This window comes from Musa acuminata, chromosome BXJ3-8 (genome assembly GCF_036884655.1).
Source record: "Musa acuminata AAA Group cultivar baxijiao chromosome BXJ3-8, Cavendish_Baxijiao_AAA, whole genome shotgun sequence".
NCBI classification, from domain to species: Eukaryota; Viridiplantae; Streptophyta; class Magnoliopsida; order Zingiberales; family Musaceae; genus Musa; species Musa acuminata.
The window spans coordinates 1138889-1163928 of NC_088356.1; the positions used below are offsets into that span (position 1 = coordinate 1138889).

Consider the following 25040-nt stretch of genomic DNA (forward strand, 5'->3'; position numbering starts at 1 on the left):
TAAATTGTTCAAGCTTGGCTCATTTAGATTCAAGTCCCCATTAAATGGGTTGATTCAGTTATAAGCCCTACCTGGGACCATGAAAGTTGCACATTTATATAGTAATTCTGCAAATCATTCATTAGTGACACAAATTAATTTCATATAATCTAAACGCATGGCCTGTGTAATCCCAAAGATAAACCATGACCTATAAATTATTGGATCTTTGACAAAGAAAATATTCAATCATTTGATATCTGATATCTGTGCACCTCACTGATTGAGGTACAGGCTCAAATTTTGCATCTCTGCTGCACTAGCCTCAACATCATCAACATGGTTTAAACACTGATCAAGTACTAGTAACAAACAAACCATACACCTCAATATAGCCCAGCACACCTTTCTTTTTTTTATTTTTCATTATTTTATTCAATGATACACAAGGTTCGATATACCGCCTGGTATGATTCGGTGCAGATGGCATTTCTTGATCAGGCAGGTTACCGGTACACAGACCAAGGTAAACTGGATGGTACGCCCATACCAGACAGATACAGGTTGATACCACCCTAGATACAGGCTAGTGCACCTGATACAGAACAATATAGACTGTACCGAGCAGGTTCCTTCTTTATTTTTTCAGCCTTTTTAAGTTTTTTATTGTGTAACATGGTACATATTGATGTACTAAGTGTTGGTACACCAATACACTGGTACAGTACCTGTCTGAACACTCATCGATACAATACTGGTAAACGAAATTGTGAACTTTGCCAGGAGAAGGTACTTGTCAGTATAATGCTTGATATCTCAATATTGGGCCAATTTAATCGGTTATAGTAATAGTCTTGTAGATAATGGCATCAGAATGGCATTAAAAACCTTGATATTCAAGTTTTAAAGAGACCAAAGTTAATAACTAAAACATATGCAAGGCAAAAAAGCTAATAAACCATGGCCATCAACAAGAACCTAACAATGACTCAAATTCCACTTTGAAGACCTTGTTCCAATTTCTTATAAATAATCTATATTTTGCTATACTAACAAACTATAAGTGAATAACCAACTTTTAAGTATATGAGGCAGGTTTGCTGTACCACCCAAGTCGGTTCAGTACAGGCACTACATACTAGTCCAACTCGCCACCAAGAAGCGGCTCGCCCAAGCCCCCATCGGCACGCCCAAGCGTATCATGTGTCGATACACCGGTATAAACCGGTATGTAACATACCGACAAATCTCTGAGATGGGTCCCGTATCCGAAATGGCAAACCCAATTATAAGGTATATCAAAATCAGCACTTCTAAGAATAATTTAACCTAGAAAGCAAGACTCCAGCATATTTTATTTCAGTCATAATGGACAATGAAAGATACGAGAAAAAAAAATTCTATATTTGTTAACTTGCAATTGACAAGTGTACAGCAAGAAGACAGAAGCCAGTGACAAGATTGTAAGTGAGAATGTGAGATAACACAAAGACCAGGCAGTTCCATGACTAATGTATCCTCCTTGTGGCGAGAACAACAATGACTCGGAAAGCAAACAGCAACATAGATTAAGAACATTAAGAATCTTATGAGCAGAATAAACTTCAACACTAATGAAACACATACATCTTGTTAATGAATTAAAGTAACCGATAGTAAAAGAACTTGCAAATTTATGAAAGAGGAACAAAAACTACAAGATTTTCAAATTTAATTAAACATTACCAAATTTTCTAAGATATCAAGATTTTCTTTTCCACACCTCTGGCCATAAGCTACAGCAATTGACTTTCGTGTAGCCCTTATCTGCAAGGATATAAGAATGAAAACAAGTGAAAGAATGAGTCTATTAATGCATGTATGAGATATCAGCATAAATTACTAAGACCTTTATTTAGAAATATGGGGTTAAACAAGGAGAACAAGAGAGTTATCTGCTTGGTTTTAAAAAATAAGTTAAATTTTGAAAATAAGGGTGGCCAATTCCAAATACAAGCACACAATTTCATACTGGCATAAGAAAGCATATGACATTGTAACATAGGTATGTGTTAAGTATAGCCATTTGACAGTTCAGTCACATAAATATTGTCTGCAAGAATGAGTAGATCTAGCGATAATATGCAGATATTGAGAACAAATAGCATAATAACGACTTAGCAAGAGCAAAAGTAAAATGTGGCCCAGTGCATCAAGCTCCTTTATTTACTTGGCAAGTAAGAATCGTCAATCACAATAAGACAATAAAAGTATCTTGGAGTAAACAAAAGCTCTTATTAGTAAAAGGTTAAACAAAAACAAAGTACACAAAGCAAGAAGATAAAAAAGAAGAAATTATAAAGAAACAAGGCACTGAATCAGAACCAATTACGATATACTTACAAACAAGGACTGTGATCTTGTATCAGGTGCCTGTACCAGTCCTTGGCCAGACTGATACATTCTGAAGGCTCAAAGAAGAGGAAGGAACAAATGGCGTTGGATGAAGGAGGAAGAAAGAAGGAATAGGAAAGGAGAGGAGGTAGTCGAGGTGATCCGTATGGTGTTCAGGTTTGGGTTCAACGATTCGTCGAGCCATCATCTCTCGAATGGAAAGTTTTAGCGGAGGAGTTGCGCCTTTTATACCATAAACACAACTTAAAAAGGGGAATTAATCTACTCGTGTAATGAATTTAAAGTACCTAAAACAGGAAACAAAAGCAAAGATTTTTTTAGAGAATTGCCCAAAAATTCTCGCTCGACATGCCAGACAGATCACAACAGAACACTTGTTATCGGTTCTCCCTTTCTTTCTTCCTCGACCTCTCAACCAACAACACCCTTGTTAGGTGCTTAAGAAGAGGTTGATTATGTTGCAGTTGTTGTTACGTTTTCAAAAGTCAAGGATGAAAATGAAGCATTGTTGTGATAGCTCTCTTGTGGGCAAATGTGCAAGCTGTGTGACTCTCGGTAGAATAGTCTGTCGATTTGGGTTTCTCTGAGTTTCTGCCTCCACCTGAGGTTGCGGCAAAGGGTTGAAATTCTCTGGGCGAGACCAAGGCATCTAGATAATGTTGAAGGAGAGGACGTCAATGGTGGAAACAACCTCCACATCTACTGGAATGCAAAACAGGGAATGACCGCGACGGGAAATAGAGAAGCAATGCCTCCCTTGTCTTCCTCACTTCTTCTCTTTTGGAACTCGAGTTTTAGGTGGGCAGGAGGCTTCGAGGCGATGTTGAATTCAATGGAAAAGATGCTTTAAGTCCTTTTGGTCGTTGTTGGTCGCAGAGGAAGGACCAGCAGCGTTGGGGACATTTGTTGATCTCTCATAGGTTCTCCAGGAGGTTGTGAACAAGAAGACGTTGAGACAACAACGTCTTCATCTTCTTCTATGCTTCCCTTCCTTCTTCCTCTACCAAAACTTTCATCTGAGAGAGATTGATCGAGAGAGAGCACATGAAAGGGTGAGAGACAGCCCAAGGGTGAGAGAGAGGAAGCAGGAGAGTGCAAAAGGAGAGAGCAACAGGTAGAGTGATAATTTGGATGGTGGAGGCAAAAAGTGCTCAAGGGTAAAAATTAAAGGAGAATTGTACAGGATGTTAAAAGAGAAAAAGGGAACATTATTAATAAGCCAATTCCTTAGGCTTGTCCCGTTGGCTTGGCATTTCTGCCTGAGTCAACCCACCATAGTTTGGCTTGATGGCTAAGTTTTGCCATATGCAATCTTTTGTGGCTAAGTTGTGATGAAATTTTTACAAGCCAACCTCCTAGGCTTGGCTTAATAACTTAGCTATTTATGCATAAGATGACTTCGTATGACTTAGTATGATGATTTCTTATTAATGTGCAAAGCAACCTCTTAGGATTGGTTTGTGGCTTAATTTCTAATGCATGGACCACCACTTTTTGGCTTCACTACTCTACTTAGCCTCATAGTGATGGAGAACCATCTAGCTTTATAAAGGATTTTAGAAAAGTTTATTCAAGGGAAGGAAACCAGCAAAAAAGGTCATTAATTAGTTAACCTAAAAACTCTAGGAATTGTGTGAAAAATTGAAGAGTCCTTTGCTCTTTCTAGGTGCTAACCTTGGGACTCTACTTTCGTATTAAGTGCACTCTTTTTCTTCGCTGCTATAATAACTTGTCTTAAAGTTGTTTAGGTCTCCTAGAACTAGAAGTCACATTTTGGGTTTCTAATAGACAAGCAAGTACCCTAGGAGGTTACTCTTGGGAATCATTGTCTACATTGATTGTATTAAAGCTCCTAAACCCCTATAAATAGTGAGCCTTGTCAATGGATCAAACACTTCAGATTTAAATGAAAAACTTGAATCTTCTCTACTCCTCTTCTAGTCTCTTACTCTCCTCTCTAATCTCACTCCTCTCTTGCTATCTTGCTCTCTAGCTTTCTCTTTACTTCTCTCTACTCTACTCTGTTCTACATCACATAGATTGGATATTTATTCATGAGCCAACCTCTCGCAGCTTAGCTTTCTCTTAAGCCAAACTCTTATGACTCCCATGGCTCAGCTTTTTCATATTTTGACTTCATGTCTTGGACTTTTTAGTCATCTCTCTTACTGCTTGGCTTCTTCTCTGCCTATTGTTCATAAGCTTACCACTTATAGCTTGGACCTTTTACAGTTATGCTAAATTAGAACCAGCTCAGTAGTATTCATATGTTGACTTGTTATTGCTCAACTTTTCTCTTTCTAGCCACCTTGGGTTGTTTATTGCCATTATTTTTAGTACAACAACAACACCAACATGGCATTTATTCATAATGCTCAACATTTTCATAGGCTACCTTAGATTGGCTTCATAATAAAGGGGTTGACACTATTCATACACCAACCTCATATGGCTTGGCTTCTTCCCTTGGTCAAATGTGGACCAGTTTGTATCCTTTCTCTTTAGAGTGGCACCAACTAAGACTTGGACCCTCATGGTTCAACTACTTCAAAATTTTGGAACTGAATCAGGTCTATCTTTGTTTTTATTTTCTTTTACAAAATTATTTAAAGCTCACAGCAACACACAGTCCATCTTGCTTATTTTTGTCTGAATCATGGCTCACAGGTAATTCAGGGTTCTAGATGACTTAATTTTTATCTCAATATTAACAATTGTAGGCAAATAATTTTGGAGAAATTGCTTTATAATTGCCAGCACCAATATCACCTAAAAATGCTTGGGACTTGCACATATAATTTGGCATTAGACATCAAAACCACTATAGCATCTATTACAGCCACATTTAAACATTGCTATCAGAAAATTTCTATGCACCAGAAAAAGCCAATTTGAACAAAAACCTTTGACTTTCAAGATCCATTATGCTACAGCTTACATAATAGTTCAAAATGTACATATGAGATACAATAAGCTTGAAAAACCAAAAGAGATATGAATTCACTATCAGAATTATAAATATATATTACCTTACAATGCTCAAGTATCGGAGTAACATTATGACTTCTCAAGAAAACTTTCAGTTTACCATCTTCGGTCTTCTCTAAGCTCTAAATAAAACAAAATGAGGAGAAAAAAGCTTAGTGCAATCACAAACCCAAAAAAAAAATGATGAAAGATATACAACATATTGCTTCCAGAAAAGAAAACACTATATGTTAACAATCAATATGCAGATACCGCATAAGGAAATGATGATGACGTCATCACTGAGAACAGTTGTTATTTTTTGTTGCAATTATGAACACTGAAATTTTTATCCCAAAAAATTTAGATTACATTACATTAAAGTTTCAATCACAAAAGGACAATGTAATGAACAAGGCTCCAGCTATTGCAAGGACTATGTGAAATTTAGATTTCCGAGGGTTTCTCGGAAAATGGAGAAGCTGTTTCCACCATGCAAATATTTGTTTTGGATTCATATCCAGTTTCAGTTGGTAGTCTGAGACTAAAAAACCGTTTCAGTAGTTTCAAATTTCAATGGTTTCAGTAAATTTAAATGGTCAGAGTGATATGCCTTAATAAATTTTGAAAAAACAAAATTAAAAAATTTATGGATAAAAGTTTTGAGAAAACTGGAGCGGGGGAGAATTCTCATTTATGATTAATGAATTAAATAAAACACTACCAATTTAAGAAGTTACATTAATTTAGATGGTAAACTGATTCATTTATTGTCTAATTCCTCAATGAACTCTTTCCCGATGCCACATCTACTAACAGATCATTAGTCTAGCACTTCTTCACCTACCAACACAGATTCCCCATCAGCAACAACTAACAATAGGTATATAAACCCAGAGCTCAAGCAATCGCTTAGAAATCTAAAAATGTCCAGTCAGGCAGTCACCAAAGCTGGCCTCCTGTTGTAGCAATAGGACATTCTTGGGAAGGACCGAGTAAAATTCCTCTTTAAGTAAAGCATGATGCAATTAGGTAGAATCACAGTATAAGTGACACATTGAACAGTATAAGTGCATGATATATATCAATCATGATATTCACCTTCACCAAAGAAGTTGGTCCTTTTAGTGGCGACAGTATTACAGAACTATTTAGGCACATACTCAAAAAAGCAAAACACAAAAAACAGGGAAATGCATGTATCAGTCGAGAAATATAACATAGAGTCATAGACCATATTATCGACTAATTCTGACACAACATTTCCAATCGGTACAGTTTTAGTCTAAGACAATTTGATCCTGACTGATTTCTCAGCCTTATAGCCAAAATTTGAGTGAGTCAAAATGAATGAGAATTGCTTGAGTTTGGCAAATTATGGGCAGTTGAGAGGCTCAAGAAAAGAAAAAGAGTGTGGAAGGGAGGAAAGGTGGAAGAAGAATGCCAAGGTGGAAGAAAGGCAAAAAGAATTATGACTACTTTTTCCCAGAAAACAGAACTAAATTATATTAGGAAAGAAGTCTCATGCACCCATCTCTTCTTCTACTTGAAACAGAGAAAATGCTGCTACAATTGTGTTGATTGCTCACTACAGCCATCATTATTTATCATCTGGCAGACTGGCACCATCATTGTAATATTCATTGTCTACTGCTGGTAAAGGAAAGATATTGGGAGACGAAAGGCGAGAATGAAGAGAACATCATAACCGCAGAAATGGAAAATCTAACAAAGAAGGGAGATGTCATTGGATTCGTGATTAATCTCAAATTTTGTGGACACTCTTCAAATAAGATTCTTTCTGGCTTTGTATTATCTAATACTTCGTTCATATGGTGATTACAAAAGCAACTAGGTATAGTCAGTTCCATCAATATCTTCAAAAACATAAAAATTATGAATCATATAAATAGTCAGTTCCATCAATATCTTCAAAAACATAAAAATTCTGAATCTTTTATATACATACATACATACATACATACATATGTGATATAATCATTTTAAATATATATATATATATATATATGTGATATACATATATACTAATATAGATATATATATATATAGTTAATTACAAACACTGATATAGATATGTGATATGATCATTTTTTAAAAAATATGTAACATAATGGTTTTAATATATAAATCTTCATTTTATATGTCATCTATTATACTTTTTTTACCTTTTGATGGCATTCATCCTTTCATAAAACTATATAGTATATAACATATGAAGGTAAAAAAATTTAGCACATAAAATCTATAATTTTTCTCAAGCTTTATATTATAAGTTTTATGAATTGCATAAAATTATTAAAGGATAATTTTAATAATTTTAGTGATCACGTAATATAAAGCTTATAATATAAAGCTTTATATTATAAGCTTATACTGAATTGCATAAAATTATTATCTTGATTGATCCTGATCACGTAGATTTAATCTGATCAATCCTGTAGATTACAGTTGTACCATCCCAGCCAATCTGCATACCTACCAATCTGCAAATTATAAAGTATAATAAAAACTAAATCTAACTTGAGCCATATGCCTCTGAGAACAGCTCAATTTTTAAACCTTAAAAAGACAAATTAAAATTTTCTAATGTAAGACAAGCCTGTAAATTTCTAGATACAATATAGAACAAGAATTATGAAAGAAAAAATTCCACATATTAGAAAAGAAAAGCTATATTACTGGAATTTAATAGAAAATTCTTTTCATGAAAAATATCTTTAAACTAACCTTGATGAATTGAAGAGGCATTCCTGCTAGCTCTGACTCGCCCAAAAGAAGAAAACTGTTATCCATACTAAGATTTTGGGCGTATTGCAAACTTAGTTCTTCTATTCGTGCTCCCAAATTCTCCAATTCTTTTTTCTTGCTTGGAGTGAGATTAACACCATTCCGCTCGAACTCTTTAACCTGTCACTGAGAATGAGAAAATCACTATACAAACTCGAAGAAGGGCAGTTGTTGATAGCAGTAATACCAGAATTGCTAGAAAAAAAGAAATGCTTATGTGGAAATATATGCAACCCTCAATATAAGAAACTACAAAAAAAGGCACCCTAATTTTAGTTGTACATCAGACTTGCAACCCTCAATATTGAAAATCTACATTTGCATCCCCAGAATCCAACTTATTTAGTCATGAGGAAATACATAAAACTATTCCCAATGCTGACTCAAAACATACCACACCCTAATGATTTTCGTAAAAGAACAAAATGCTTATTAATGTTAAAAAAATTAATGATTGTAAATGTCAGAAAAAATCTGATGGTATTTGTGAATGTATTAGATAAAGGGCAATTTTGTGTTTTCATATCATAGTAGCTCTTAGCATCATCACCAAAAAAGACTAAGCTCTCTCAAAATCATAAATGCAAGCATAGTATTACAAATGAAATAATGAGGCGACAAATCAGCAGCAATATCCCAATATTTTTTATCTCATTCTAAGAAGTACTATTCATCCAACAACATTTAATTAAATTGAAAAACATATCAATTTTTCAGAAAAGCCAAAAACTCATCCACTAATTTGTTCCAAGCATGTTCTCATTAAATCTGATGAAAGTGAAGCAAAAACACACGAGATGAACAAAAAAGAAAAAACCAACTAAATGTTATGAAGGAAAAAGGAAAGATAGTCAGATGTGCTATGTTTCATGTAACAAGCCATGACAAAATGATTGATAGATCCTACAGAATACTGACTCTTTACTCCATCGGTACCAAATATAAGGCTCTCATATCATCCCCTTGGACTCATGGCTTTCTTCCTAACTTTTTTGACTAATCACAAAAAAATGACTGACAAGCCTTAGTTAGTCACAAACTAATTCCAATCTGAAGCACCATGATTGACCATATTCAACCCATAAACTAGTTTCTGAGGCAGTAGCCTAGATATACATGTATTTAGGCCAAGTCAGCACTTGATGTGTTACAAATTGTCTCCTCTAGATGAGAAAAATTCTTCGAGAAGAGTATCATTTCCAAAGAGAGATGAAATTTAGAAAGAGAGAAGATGACACTAATAAAGCTGAATATAAAATCTCAAGTTTCAAACTAAATCCAAGAGGTTTATTAATAATATAATATGCATGGATCTACCTTGTCAAAAATCCTAACCCAGTAGTATTGCTACAAATATGCACGGATCTACCCTGTCAAAAATCTTAACCTAGTAGTCTTGCTACTTAATAAAGTACCAATTTAATATGTTGTTATCCCCTTATTAACATGCTTCTCCCTGGGAAGGGATTTGGTGTGATTGACAGCCCTTCGGAGATGAACAGCCATGATAGAGTAGCCATCCCTAGTCCTTGGAGCTGGACAACCATGATAGAGTGGCCAACCATGATAGAGCTGGACAATCAATGTAGGGCCCTTTTTTGTGGCCGATCAGCATAGGCCTGCCACTGGACCCTCTTGTGATGTTTTTGAGATTGAATATAAGAAATAGTGGTGTATGATCACCTTTTATCATTATATGATCATTAACAATGTGATCTTATGTTTAGAATTTTTATGCCTTCAATTAACAAATATGCCACACTGCAAGATGCTTATCATCAGGATAGCTATTCAGAACCTTAAGACTATTTATTTCATTGATTATCACTTAAAACCCATATCTCTAAACAAGCTTTATATATATTTATTTATTTATTTATTTATATTTATATTTATATATATATATATATATATATATATGTCAAGTAGCTAAACAGTAAATCCATGTTGACTGTTGAGTATAAAAAACAAGGAAATCAATAAAGCACATGCAACAGACATTTAGAAAGGTAGGCAAATATTTAATAGAAAGAACAGTTATTCTGAATTTAACAAAAATCATGTACATGATATATCCATGCAATCCAATAAAAATGATAAGATGTGCCAGAGTTTCTTTACCAAGCATTGGGTGTATCGTTTTGCTTCATAGCCTAGCCATTCTCCTCTATCAGCAAAAGCCTTAGTGACACGATATACATCCTCACGCTTTCTGGTTACCTTGCATGAGAAGTAATAGCAGTTAAAATGCAAGACAGACCCAAAAAAATCCAAGCTACAGATTAGCCTATTGTTCTAGACCAATAAAACACAGAATATCAATGTTAAAAACAATATTGTGAAATAAATTAATTATAATGCCCTTCACTTATCTTTAATTATCCAGCAAATCAGTCTAAAATATCCATTGATCAACTTTGAACTAACTAGAATCATACAGCAGCATACATACACCACTCTGTAATAACATGATAGATCAAAAAGTTACATTTGTAGCCACACATATATTGAATCTCAATCATATGGATGTTGATACACATCATTTGAAACCCAAAAAAATTGCATAGAAGATCCTGTTATAAAAGGCAATCAAATTCCTTAGACAGATTCTTCTGCAATCAAGCAAGATCACATTACAAAATCAAAATAAACTCCCCATGAAGTGGCAGAAAATAAAGGAAGAAAGAGCAACCCAGTGTGAACAGGCCTAACATGGAGCTGAAGAGTATAACTTTCTCCTTGCCTCCAACATCTCTAAGAGAACAAATTTCTAAAGCATAGTGTACATTAATATAGACCAACAGTAGACTAAGAGGGTAATACATCGCACCTGCATGTTAAAAAGTGTAAGTTCAATCGACTTTCTGCTTCTGCACTTGCTTTGCGAATATCATTTGAAGTAGAAACCATTTTTGGAAAGACACAAGATTGAACTGATGAAAATTGATGAGCTTCTAGTTCTGCCAAAGGGGCGATAACATTCGTGTAAGAGACCTGCAAAAATCATTAAAATTCAATAGCAGCTCTGATAGTATAATAACTTTTGAATTAATGCAAGCCCGACATATTAAAATAGTTTCCGGTCTACTTCTGACAGGAAGTCAATCACCACCAAGATGAATTAATCATTTTATTTATTATAAGTTACCATTGTAGAGACACATATCACAAGAAAAAGATTCATTAAGATAAATAATGCAATAGAAGTTATTAAGGTGTGGAATAAATTTTGCATTTTATGATAATTTATATATGCTGACCATAATCAATGCAGCACAATTTGTAATAAAGCAAGTTCCTAAATAATTGTGGACAAAACTTGATTGTGGACTAAGATTAAAAAAAACTGTAAAAGAACCTCATTTTATAACAATTGATACCACTCATAATCAAAGCAGTGATTCATGGACTTGACAGGAATTTAGAGATATATTGAATAAAAAAAGAAGGCTTCATACTCTAAATAAAATCATACATAGAATGAGATGGTAATTTCGGAAAAGATCCAAAAAGAGATTATACTTTCTCAAGGGGAACTGATGCAACCAAATCATATACTTCTTTTGATTTAGCAATGATCTGATCAGTTAACCTTTGAATTTCTGAAGCAGATAGGTTGACAAGTACCCTTGACCCAGGAACATCTGCCATTTTTTAAAGAAAACAACTTAGCATTGTTTATAAGACGACATTGATTCTGTAATAGAGAGCCCTTTAAAATCAAAAACCACAATTCTCTGCACAAAGCATCTTAGAGAACTAGGTTGCTGCAAACATTTTCACAGAACAATCTAATCTTTATAATGTTAGAATGAGAAAACAATATTTAACAATATAAAAATTTGTGCTAGTTTGCTAAACCATATATCTAATAATAACCATTCATGATTTTTTTTTCTCAATTTGTAATGACACTGCCATATACACATATTTTCAGGTGACATAATTTTAACTTCTCTACATTATGAAGGAGAAAAAATAGCACAATATATTTTTCAGAACTAATACCAATTAAATTTCAAGAATTATTTATTGGCAATCCATATCAACATCTATGAGTCTACGAGATTTTGCATAAGGAACTTGTCTAATTCTATGGTTTTCATGCCACCATTTTCATTGAATCCAGATCATGCTTATTAAAACAGATCATGAAACATATATGAACTATCAAATTGCAGAAACCCCCTAGCAGATGATACATGTTCATTGAACCTCAAAGCTAATGAAACCAAATTTAAGAGATTGGAAACAACTAATATGATTTTCATCCATACCACCTGATCTCATTTCAAACTGAAAGCATATGACTATCTGGGAAAGACTAAAAACAGTAGGTATTTATAGTCATGGTGAAGAAACTCATATAGTAGAAAAAAATTCACTGAGGACGTCAAATTTCAAAAACAAGAAGAAATTTATATCATATCAAACATGATTTGCATGACTTGTCAAAAATGATTCTCCAATAATAAGTCCAAAGATAACTCTGACTAATAGAGAATGTTTGAACTAACACACACTTTCTGACAAGACCAGCTGGAATTGCCCCACTAATTTGGACCTCAGGGAAAACATTCCCACCAGCACCACAATTTTGATTGAAGAGCATGCTATAGCATCACCTCAATCGATCAATCATCTCACGACACTTCCTAAGAAGTCCAGCATCACAACCAATAGTCCTTCATCCAAATATCATCTAATCACAAAAATATCCTGCTGTCGCTAGAATCATCCTTATATTAACCTCATATTTTATGAGAAATCCGCTTGCATTTCCCAAAACTTTTATTTAAGTAAAACATTAAACCATGAAATACCGAAACTTCTTTTCAGATTTACCACTGCATGCTAAAGTTTCTTCCCGATCTTCTCCGTCCTCCGGACGATAATACAGGAAACGAAGATCAGCTACCTAACTGCCCATACGTTGCAAAGAAACTCCAATGTCGATGAACATTCGTCGGAGACAACATAAAGAAAAAGAAATCGACATTGCAAATCACCAGTAAGGTCATCTGCAATTTGCCGAGAAAACCCTAACCCAACCCAAAATTCGCCAAGCATAGCAAAGCATGATCCTAGTTCTACTGCATTACGCCAAACGGGGAAGAAAGGACGAGGCACAGAAGGGCAGGTTTCAATCCAATCCCGAAGACCAAGGGATAGACTTCTGGCACCTGGCATCTTCCTTCTCCTTTGTCTGTGGGCTTTGATGGCGGAGACGAGGAGTTTTAGACCGACGGCGACGAAGGCAGCTGCTCCGGTGACGACCAGAATCCGCCGCTCTCTCCTCCCTTTGGCCATCGCGCAGATAAATCGCAGGAAACGAAGGGTGAGGTGGGGAGGGAGGAGGGGCGGGCTATAGAGGAGGGTTTGAAGCCGCTGGGGGATATGACTTGCGAGCGAGGTTCAAAGGTCGGAAGCGATATCAACCGTTGATTTGGAATCGACAGGCCGGATCTTCTCTGATATGGTTGGTGATGCGGCTTCACTGCAGCCCGCCGGAGCTTACGAGGATAGAACGAGACAAATGAACCGATGCCGCGGATAAAGATGTAATGGTTCTGGCACACGCCGATTGATCTTCTTAGGTGACACGTGGCATCGTTATTATAAATAATTTTTTTATTTAGTTTTTATTAATATATTTTTATTTAATTTAACAGCAAAATTAGTACTCAGTGAAAAATCTTGAATTGACTAATTCAAATAATATCTCTTGTTACATTATTCATATCCAAATAAATCCACTAAGCATCATCAATTAGTTATCTTTTTTAAATAATTTTAATCATTAATCTTTGAGTAAATTTAAATAAATCTTTTATTATATTATCTGTATCTAAATGAATTCATTCCATATTCTATATCAGACTTATTTTCAAATATTTATTTCATCAAAAGAATAAATTAATTACCATTAATTTTAATTAATTTGCATAATACATGTTTTTTGCATTATCTATGTTTTTGTACAATTCCACTAGACATAATCAGCCAATCATCTTTCTTTTACTTTTGAGAAAATCTCATTATAATTCTACACCAAGCTCATTTTTAAGTGCATGCATTATTAGCACGGGACGATATCAAAATATGCCCTATCAATCATCATCATGAACTATGCTGGAAAACTATTTCTTTTATATTGTCGAACAATTTCTTTTTCATTTGTTTAAGATTGTTTAATTTATTACTTTTTTTTAATAATTTAGATGTTTACTACTTATAATTTTAAACTATTTTATATATTTAAAAATTAATTAATTAAGCATGTTGTTTGATTAGTCGACCCACTCGTTGGACCAATGTCCCAGTAATCCTAGGCTTGATCGAATAACTTTTCAGGTGGATTCTCATAAGCATGAGAGGTATAATTCTAAATTATATTTAAAATCATTCAAACAAAAAAGAAAATGTAAGGTTTTTCTCGTAAAAATCTGATTTGATTATTTGTGGTTTCAGTGACAAAGGTGAATTAAGTCTCTCTTTTGTTGATATTAACATGCAAAAAATGAAGAGATAATATTTATATATATAAATATGTGTGAGATAATAGATAAAGAACATAAAGCAGACTCGGTTTAGGCATACTGCCAATGAATTCATTGGTTGTCTTATAACAACCTTTGGCGTCATCATCAAAGTAAAAATTAGCAGTTTCCTTGCTTTATTGTTATTAGACGTGGACAATCTGGAGCAGCCCAAGTCCCTCTCCCGGCCACCCATCCCCTCCTTCCCCACCTCACTCGGCTCCTTCCTTCTCTTACCTCTCCCCTGTCGGCCAGGCCGGGGACGCGCGACCAATTGCAAGTAGACGAGGAGGAGGTGGAACTGATCACATGCAAGAAATGGCGACCAACGGAGCGGAGGAGCAGGCGGCGTGCATCGTCGCCAAACCTTTCTCTAATGGCGTGTTCTATCACGAGGAGCCCCTCAGAGACGCCATCCCCCTCTTCATGTTACAGATCATCATCACTGTCCTCACCTCCCGCATCATCTACTTCCTCCTCCGCCCCCTCAGACAGCCTCGGATCGTCTGCGACATCATCGTAACCCTCTCGCTCTGTCTTCTTCCTCCCTTACCCTGATCTCTTCTATTCGTGCATTGTTCCTTGATTTGCTTCTGTGTCTAGGGTGGTATACTTTTGGGACATCCGATATTGCCGTCTCTGCTTTCCCGATTGCCTTTCTTCCCCCGTGGTACGTTCGACCACCTCATACAGAATTACACGGAGATGCTGTTCCGACGAGATGCGCTGTCCCTGACCCGCACCATGGCCGCTTACGGCGTCATGCTCAAGTTCTTCTTGATCGGTGTCAAGATAGACCCTCGCGACGCTTGGCGATGCGGGAAGAAAGCCTTCTTCATCGGCTTCTGCAGCATGATGGTGCCCTTCGTGGTCCTCCTCCCGTTCGGTCGGCTGTTCAAGAGCCGGGAATATGTCCGAGAGGACAAGAGTACTATCAGCGTCGTGGATGGCATCGGGCAGACGAGCGTATTCATCGACATTGCCGCGACGGTCAGTGCCTCCTCCCCGCCGGTGTTGGCGGACATCCTCACGGAGCTTCGGCTGCTCAACACCGAGCTTGGCCGCCTCGCCATGTCGGCGTCCATGGTCAATGAGCTAACCAGGTGGACCATCTTCGCGGTCTTTCCGGTGGTCCAACTGAGCTGGAACAAGAACGGCGTCATCGGAGCACTGCTGGAGCTGGTAACTTCCCTCGCCATCGTGATCTCCGTTTTCGTCATGATCAGCCTATGGATGCGGTGGATCGTGAGGAGGACCCCGAAGGGTGGCCGCGTTGGGGAAGTGCACATCTTGATGGTTATGCTGGCTGTGCTGGCCATGGGCGTCATGAGTGATGCCTTTGGGCTGGGGTTCATGGACGCGCCGCTGATCATGGGGCTGTTAGTGCCGGATGGACCGCCGCTGGGAATGGCGTTGGTGGAGCGCTTAGAGCTCATATCGACGGAAGTACTGCTGCCGGTGTTCTTCTTGGGCATAGGGTGGGCGACCGACTTCGCTTCCATCCATCAACCCGTGCCGCTGCTGTGGTTGCTGCTGTTCATGCTCGCGGGGCATGTCGTCAAGGTCCTCGTCGCCGTGGCGCCCGCCGTCTATAGCAAGTCGTCGATCCGCAACGCCGCCGTGCTGGGGCTCATGTTGAACTTTAAAGGTCTGGTGGAGCTCATGGTCTACCTCAATTTGAAGAACGTCACTGTGTGTATACCTTCCCCTCTCCATGTATGTATATATACAATAGAGTTGACCAATTTCCAAGTAATCGTTGACTATGATTCAATTTTGACTTGAGGAGACCTCGCTTAATGTGATTGGTGAACATATCGTGCAGTCTATGTGTGTGGAGTACGCGCACTTGCCATATCATTTCTGAGGTGCAATTAGCTCACATGAAGCTGATCCTTGCTGTCCTCTTCTGCAGGCGTTGAACCCTGCAGGCTACGTGGCTGTTGTGGTCGGCATCGTCATTGCCACGGCCATCTCCTCGCTGCTGGTCTCCATCCTCTACGATCCCCTTAGCTCAAGCGGCATGGTGGGCAATCGAACGCTGCAGCACCTCAAGCCGCACGAACAGTTCTGCTTCGTCGCCTCGGTTCTCAACGAGGGCCCCGTCCCGATGCTTCTCAACCTCGTGGAGGTGTCGTGCGCCGACGAGCAGAGCTCGGTCTGCGCCTACGTGCTGCATCTCGTGGAGTTGGGCGGCCGGGCGAGCTCCAGCCTCATCGCTCACCGGAACCACAAGGACGTCTTCGTCAACCTTGGTCAAATGGACCGCGTTCACAACGCCTTCATCAACGTCGAGAAGAAGAAGGAGGGGGTCGTCGTCGTCCACCCCTTCACTGCCATTTCCCCCTACGCCACCATGCACCAGGACATCTGCTCCCTCGCCATGGAGAAGAAGGTTCCTTTCATCATCGTTCCATTTCCGAGAAAGGATTCTGGAGGCAGCAGTGAGGTAGATCAGGCAGCTCGAAGCATTATTCCCCAGGTCCTCTCACAGGTTAGCTTAGCTTCGCCAAGCCTTCTCTTCTCCCATGACTCGACCGGAAAAGGAGTTACACGATGGCTTTCGATCTTCGTCCCGTAGGCTCCATGCTCGGTGGGCGTCCTCATCCACCAGACTCTCACCAGCTCCAGGCCGCTCGCTCTCGAACACTTCAACTACTGCGTCAGAGTCCTCTTTTGGGGCGGCAACGACGACCGGGAAGCGCTCGCTTACACTGCACGCCTGGCGCGGCACGCAGGAGTCCGCATCTTCGTCAGCCGGTTCATGCCTCAGGTCCACCGGAAGGAAGAAAAGGAGATGACATGGGACGACATGATCTTCAAGGAGTTCACGAGGGCGAACGCCGACAACGAGCGGGTGGCGGTGGAGGAGATCGCGGTGAATGACGTCAACCAAATGATCTCTACCATCCGATCCATCGAAATGGAGTGCGACCTGGTGATCGTCGGGCGGCGGCAGTGCAGCGGCTCGTTGCTCGACGAGGCGTTATCGGAGTGGACGGAATCGCCGGAGCTGGGGGTGGTCGGCGATATGCTTGCCTCCTCCGATTTCGCTAACTACTCGTTCTCCGTTCTCGTAGTCCAGCAGCATGGCTCATGATCACCTGTGAACGCATTCAAACATCAACCCAACACCGATACAGTTGTTATATAAGTTGATGGTTTCCTAGTCTTACTGCTTTTGAATATAATGTTATCATAGACCAACCAGATCGGTGTATGGACTATCGGCATGCTAATAATTATGAATTCTTTATTTTTTTTAAATTAAAAAACATTGAGGATATAAGAAAATAAAGATCCTCAATCAGATCATTTATTCTATCATGATCTTCTATTATGCTCGCGTAAGATTGAGCTTTTATTAATGATCTCAATCTTGGATCGATGTAATTGAAATGTTTTACAGACGAGAGATTTTGTGAGAGAATCTGTATCATAAGTATGTATGTATTATGATCTTTAGCCATTTGATTTTTGATGAAGTGGAATTCAATGACAATATGTTTTAAATAGCGAAAGACTCGTTTTACCGCTTACCAATGCATAGTAAAGGGCTTGGGTCTTCATTCACCTTGCTGCCTTCAAAGATAGTATTGCCGTGCGAGTCTACGATCCAGAAATCAACACCTGCAAAAGGATTCTGCATTGGTATAGGTTCCATCGCAAGAAATACTAAAGGGTGAGGGAGGACTGTTTTGAAGAGGCAATGAAGAGCTTGAGGGGGCGGTTATCATTTAACCTAAGGGATGACATAACCCTAAACCGAATGGAAAGGGGATGGGATCAACGATTGCTGAATTTGGTGTAATTCCTGTCCTTCCATGGGAACGAAAAAGAGGTAGCAAATGACGAAGAATGTTAGAAGCATCGGTACGTCTATCCCACTGTACTCCCTTCTTTAATCATTCATCATTAGATTAATTATTCATTGTTAACACATAAACTCCATCGATTGGTGAATTAATCTGATTGATTCACTGTCAAAAATGTTGGTCCATTCTGATAACTCATCCTGGCTAACTTGGACAGCAAGCATTACAGGGAAAAACAAAGAAATCTATAGAGAGAGATGGTTCGTCGGGAACGACTTAGTCTTCGAGCGATGAAGCTTGATTGGGGAGCTGAGCGGTCCCTTATGTTGGGTAGCCTCCGTGTTACGTCGAAGACCTTGCACAATAGATCTGGGTCGAGAGTGTCCTAACTCAACCTCTTCGATGTTTAAATTAATGAGATAGAAAGGGAGGTTAACAATGTAATAAGAAAGTGAAAAGTTCTTCCTTGCTTGCCCTTGTTTGGCCAGAGACTTATTTTTATACTTGAGCACTTAGTGGCATGGACGAGTGCTTATGAAGGTCCCCTTTACCTCATATTGACGAAGACATTTAATGAGGGTGGCTTCTTGACGTATGCCCTTAGGGGCATGGCTTAGGGTGGATCGTCGGGATGGCTCTTCCAGCCTAACCCCCTTACTTTTTTGGGTTATGCAAGGCATGGTCCCTATGTCGACTGTTTGAAAGAGAAGGTTTGTCAAACCAGGCTATATCACCATCCATTAATGAGGGGGCATGATCCCCTTCTCGATTGTGATGCCAGGAGAGGGTCTTGTGAGTCTATTTTGAGAGGTTGGGATAAGTATTGTAACCTCATGCTGACGATTACGGGGAGTATGTAGTTCCTATGCCAGTGCTTATGTGTTACTTCCTTGGCCTATATGGCAAGGAGAGCTAATAGTATCATTAAAGAAGAATTTAACCCCAATTTAGATCAAAGAAGGTTCAATAAAATTTTACAAATGTGCAAAAGAATCAACTCCCCTTTAAAAACATATTATCCAAGAACAAATCAATAACAATATCAAGTTAGAGTATTACAATACGAGCAGTCTGCAATATTGTTATAAAATACTTATTATTAGAGAAAAATTTATTTTATTATAAAAAAATTAAAAACAGAATGCTAATGATTTAAATAATTAAAAACTTTTTAGATAATAATTTAATTGATTTGTATTATCTAGTTTAGATAGGATCATGATAAATCCTACTCTAGTTCAGATGATGACAACCTTCATCCATTGTATCTGAAGTCCTACTTACTTGAAACTTTGTCTGTTTCAAGCAAAAAACTCTCTGCTAGGAAACATGTGGATGAGAATCCAAGTGCACGCAGAAAGCTGAAGACATTCTTGAAGACAAATTTCAGAATGAGATTGTGGCAAACTAAATATAATAATCTACCAAGAGCTCCTCTTTTTTATGATGCTTAGAACAACTCTCGAATCATTTGGCATTTGGTGGGTAAGTTCAAGTAGGATGCACAATTTGGACCAGATTGACATTTCTTTCATGATATCTCAGGTATTGGTAAAGGAAGAAGGTGATGGAACCAAGGCAGCATCAAGTATTGTTTCAGCTAAAGGATTTCAGATTTGGTTTGGCTAGCTATATATCAATCCTTGAATCCTGGAAAGCTGCAAGACAATGTCAACCATCCATTATTCTTCTACTTGAATAGTAATTTTATTTTGTATGAATTCAAAAGGTCTGCAAGAGGTAGACTTGAGCTTTCAAATGACAAGAGCTATTAAGACACATTTATTGTTTATTTAGATGGTTAATGTTTGGCAACCATATGGTCTAAATAATTAAGCTACACAGGCACTTAAACACCCCTGAGACATTTTTAGAGCCGTGTCTGATGTGGATCATCGTCACTGTTCCCAGTCCTCAGTTGTTTAACTCCATAATTTTCATTGTTTAGAGAGAAGAATACTGTAAACAAAATAATAATATGCCTGCATGCCTAGTGATGCAATGAGGCTTCAGAAAGATTCTGAGGTCATGGCTTCTACTCTTCAGAGAAATGTTTAGGTCAGTTTGGTGCCATCAAAGATTACAATGTCAGAAGCTTATAATACATACAAGTTCAAGCAGGATAAGAAGTCATGTTTGTCATCTCCTCTATTTTCTGTCAGTTGATGAGCTCAACAAAGGCATCTTGGAGTCTGCAAACTACAAAATAATGCTAAGCTATCAGGATTGAGAAAAAGGAGAAGAATGAGAGTAAATTAAAGATCAACTTGCATAACCAAATTCAAGTCAACTTTTCAATAAAATTATTGGTTTTCTTCAACTAATCCCCTGGTGTGATAACCTATGCAGGCAATGAGCCTTTACAGCTCAAAGATGCTGGCTGAATTGGTGAAGTGTCAAAGAACCTAAAAAGTTACTGTGAGAGTACAATGGAAGTGTTTGGCATTAGCAACACTGTTACTTGTATAAGATGTGTTGATATCTTATTGATCTTTTACATGGAAGAAGTGAGAAAGTTTGTGGCCAAAGTGAATCCCACAGGCAAATATCACATTTTATTCTCATTATATGGTGATGAGGAGGCTTATAACGGTTCCGATATATGTGCGTTATATGGGTCGTAACGGGCTCGACCTAACCGAGGTCCAAACCAATGTGGGGGATAGATAGCCCACGGTAAGTTTAGACCGGTGGCGGGCGGCCTAGCCATGTGGTTCGTGGTCCGGCTCGGTGGCGCGTAGCTGTTCTACCTGACAGATCGATACCCAAAAAGTGACCGCTGCTGACTTGGTGGTCCCATAGAAAGTTCTGTGGGGGTGGGAGAGCGAGTGACGGGTTTGGGGGTGAGTATAGGGGTTATTTTAGGGTGAGAATACCAAAGCAGCTCGCGGCCACAGGTTTTGACGAAACCATCGAAGAACGGCCGAGCCGACATGTTGCGATCTCCTGTCCCCAAACCCTACCCTGACCCGTGCCCATCGCGGCGACGCTGACCGCATCCTTCTCCTCTTCCTCGATCTCCTTCTATTAATACCCGCCGCCCTGCTTTCCCTTCCTCCTCGATCCGTCTCTCTTTTCTCTCCTACGCTCTATCGCGCCATCGTTTCGTTCTTCTTCCGATCTCTCTCTTCCTGAACTCGAAGATGTCTGCCTACTGCGGCCAGTACCACGGTATGATCCTTTTAGATGCCGTCGTTCTACTTGTAAAGCCTCGTTTTTTTTCGTTGTTTTGGGGATCTTCATCGAATCCTTGATTCTGCGTGTCGTAGAAGAGCAACTTTTTTTGGTGGATTTGATTGTTTGGTTGGGATTTTTCGTAGATCTGAAGCGTCTTGCTTGTAAAGAATCGTGTTTTTCCTGGTTCTCGATCAGATGATCTTGGATCTATTCTTGTACTGTCATAGATCGAGTGAAATGTCGAGAATCCGGATCTTAAGGTTAGGCCACTTGGAATTTTTATGGTAGTCTTATGATCGTCTTGTTTTGGATCTGCTTTCTAGGGTTATTTTCCGCCTCGATTTATCCTTTTCCTGTTATAGAGTTGATTTGGAGCTAATAGTAAAGAAAAAGCAGGTTTTCCCCCTTCTCTTTTACTATTATATCCCGTCTGTTCTGAGCACAGTAGCTATTATGCACATCCCTTTTCTGTAGATCTCGAACATTAGTTTGAAACATTAGATTTTGTTTTCTCGATCAAATAAATCTCGAGGCAGCCTTACATTTTCTTAACGTCAGTCATACACACTGTGGTTCTTTCCAAGCAAATGTCTTTTTTCATTGCCTTTCCCGTCCTTCGCTTATGTAGTATAATGCATCTAAAACTTGTCACTCTGTTCTTGTTGTCATCATGTAAGAAAACCTTAGTCGAACCTTTACATTTCACATGCTCTAACCATTTATGTTTTGATTTGAATAACAAGTATGAATGCTGTCCTCACTTATGGACATAACTAAGTAACACGTAATAGGAAATAGGCCGATGTCTAAAAGATTGATTAGATACTATTATCCTATAAATGTTTGGACGACTAGTGTGATAACATCATCCATCTCTAGCATATTGCATTATCTGCATGGTTGTCTGTGTGTTTTGCTGGAGCCGAGGTGGTTAGATAACCCTAGTCAGAACATAAATAGAAGTTTTACTTGCATTAGATGATGATGGCTTATCCAATCAATGATTTGCCTTAATGCATGTTTACTTTTCGGTATCGTTGTACATGGATATATGCATTATCTTCTTGTGTGCCATGAATCTAAGTTTGCATTTTCTTCATGCTGCAGATGAGCTTATCGCCAATGCTACCTACATTGGCACCCCAGGCAAGGGTATCCTTGCTGCTGATGAGTCCACTGGCACAATAGGCAAGCGCCTTGCTAGCATCAACGTGGAGAATGTTGAGGAGAACCGCCGCTCTCTCCGAGAGCTTCTTTTTTGCGCTCCTGGTGCCCTCCAGTACCTCAGTGGTGTAATCCTCTTCGAGGAGACCCTCTACCAGAAGACAGCCAGCGGGAAGCCTTTTGTCGAAGTGCTCAAGGAGGGTGGAGTCCTTCCTGGTATCAAGGTGGACAAGGGCACCATTGAACTCGCTGGTACCAATGGCGAGACCACTACCCAGGGTCATGATGACCTGGGCAAGCGCTGCAAGAAGTATTACGAGGCAGGGGCTCGCTTTGCCAAGTGGCGTGCCGTTCTGAAGATTGGTCCAAATGAGCCGTCGCAATTGGCGATCGATGCAAATGCTGATGGGCTGGCACGCTATGCTATCATCTGCCAGGAGAATGGCCTCGTCCCGATCGTAGAACCAGAGATCCTCGTCGATGGGCCACATGATATCGCGAAATGTGCTTATGTTACAGAGCGGGTGCTTGCCGCTTGCTACAAGGCGCTAAACAACCACCATGTTCTTCTGGAAGGATCTCTGTTGAAACCAAACATGGTGACACCAGGGTCAGAATCCGCAAAGGTGGCTCCCGAGGTGATCGCAGAGTACACCGTGCGAGCTCTCCAGAGGACTGTTCCTGCTGCTGTCCCTGCAATCGTCTTCCTCTCAGGAGGGCAGAGCGAAGAGGAGGCTACTCTGAACCTGAACGCAATGAACAAGCTGAAGGGGAAGAAACCATGGTCGCTGTCCTTTTCATTCGGCCGCGCTCTGCAGCAGAGCACGCTCAAGGCGTGGGCTGGCAAGGAGGAGAACGTCCAGAAGGCGAGGGCCGCTCTCCTCACAAGGTGCAAGGCGAACTCCGAGGCAACACTCGGGACGTACAAGGGTGATGCTGCCGGAGGAGAAGGTGTCTCCGAGAGCCTCCATGTCAAGGACTACAAGTACTGATCAGGCTTGTTTATTCTACCCGATGAGTGTTTAAACAATCGCATTAAGTTCAAACTAATGCTGGTCCGGGGGGATCTTTAATCTTTTGCTGCTTAAGATGTTGCTTAATAAGTTGGGGGGCGGTTTATGCCTTCAACTTTTACGGTTTAGGTCTGTTATCCCTCATGCATTTTGTTTTACTTGGATAATGACTGATCTTGCGGTTTGTTCCTCTAAAAATGATTGTTGCTTGATGGATGCTTTTTTTCTCTTGGACTCCTCTTTCGACTGGAAATGTTAATGTTCTCGTAACTCTGTGGAGGATTACCTACTTTGAGGAGCTTGCTACCCATCATCTTTCGATTGGATGGATAAAAAGTGGTTTTGTAGGTCGAACCACTCCAACCACTCCATTGTGTTATGTGCTTTTCTAGTGGTGATCAACACAAAGGATGACGCTATTTTTATGGTTAGTAGATCTTGTGGCAGTAAGATTTATTTTTGGTTTTCTTTATCTTTCTTTCTTGTGCAATATTTCTAAGACTCCCAACTCTTTTTGTGTCGTTGACCGAGTGAAGAACATTATTAATATGTATCCAAGTAGTTTGATACTTTAAAATGAGCCGTGTTCCTGAACCCAGCATCCGTTTGATCAAACTTCAAAACTGATCATCTTGTTTAGAGAAGAAGACAGGTGATCTTATTATTCACCCTTCTATAATAACTGTGTTCAGCGAGCAATATATATAGCAGGAAGTCGATAAAATCCAACATTCCCTATTTAAAAAATCTGTATTCTTTTGAGTTCATTCCCTATTTCCACTCGTAGGATCATAAAAGAATTTGATTTCCACAATATGCCGAACGTAAACCACTCTATACCACTCCTTTTTGTAAAAGCTATTTTGGCTTCAAAATACCTTTTACAATACCAAAATCCAAAATCTAATTACAATTGAAAATATATTTTTGTATCTTCAACAATAGATCCTTTATTCATACTTATTTAATTGGAGGAATCGATCCGATTCAAAAAAACAAAAAACAAAACGTTTCATGACTCCTTATGCATAATCCAATACATTACTACATCTCAAAAGAAAATCTCAAACTGGAACTAAAATCCAATACATTGATTATCAGAGATCCTTTTGATAATCAATGTTGTGTTGATCCATAGAAGTCCAATTGTATTGGTTTTGCCCGACGAATTATGCAATCTAGTC

At 39.0% G+C, this 25040-nt stretch overlaps 3 protein-coding genes across 8 annotated transcripts in view; 2 read left to right on the forward strand and 1 right to left on the reverse strand.

Moving 5' to 3' along the window:
* Positions 1-13624, reverse strand: part of LOC103994127 (probable thimet oligopeptidase) — a 28790-nt gene extending 15166 nt beyond the window's left edge. The window contains exons 1-7 of one of the 6 annotated variants that reach the window (XM_018830365.2): positions 13332-13619; positions 11671-11792; positions 10979-11142; positions 10270-10360; positions 8089-8268; positions 5403-5483; positions 1705-1785 (exon numbers count right to left, since the gene is read on the reverse strand). In XM_018830365.2, the coding sequence (XP_018685910.2) occupies positions 1705-1785; positions 5403-5483; positions 8089-8268; positions 10270-10360; positions 10979-11142; positions 11671-11792; positions 13332-13458 (846 nt within the window). In that variant the 5' untranslated portion in view covers positions 13459-13619. Of the gene's footprint in view, positions 1-1704; positions 1786-5402; positions 5484-8088; positions 8269-10269; positions 10369-10978; positions 11143-11670; positions 11793-13331 lie in introns of all 6 variants that reach the window. The other 5 variants (XM_009414425.3, XM_009414428.3, XM_009414427.3 and 2 more) reach the window with 5 other exon arrangements.
* A 1266-nt stretch (positions 13625-14890) lies between these two features.
* LOC135645664 (cation/H(+) antiporter 15-like) lies at positions 14891-17787 on the forward strand. Its single transcript, XM_065164289.1, has 4 exons — positions 14891-15206; positions 15291-16379; positions 16603-17181; positions 17269-17787. The coding sequence occupies exons 1-4, from the start codon at positions 14997-14999 to the stop codon at positions 17785-17787; spliced, it is 2397 nt and encodes a 798-aa protein (XP_065020361.1). The 5' UTR covers positions 14891-14996.
* A 3636-nt stretch (positions 17788-21423) lies between these two features.
* Positions 21424-24068, forward strand: LOC103994126 (fructose-bisphosphate aldolase 1, cytoplasmic). The gene is made up of 2 exons (XM_009414424.3): positions 21424-21673; positions 22787-24068. The coding sequence occupies exons 1-2, from the start codon at positions 21646-21648 to the stop codon at positions 23833-23835; spliced, it is 1077 nt and encodes a 358-aa protein (XP_009412699.2). The 5' UTR covers positions 21424-21645; the 3' UTR covers positions 23836-24068.
* Positions 24069-25040: the final 972 nt, after the last annotated feature.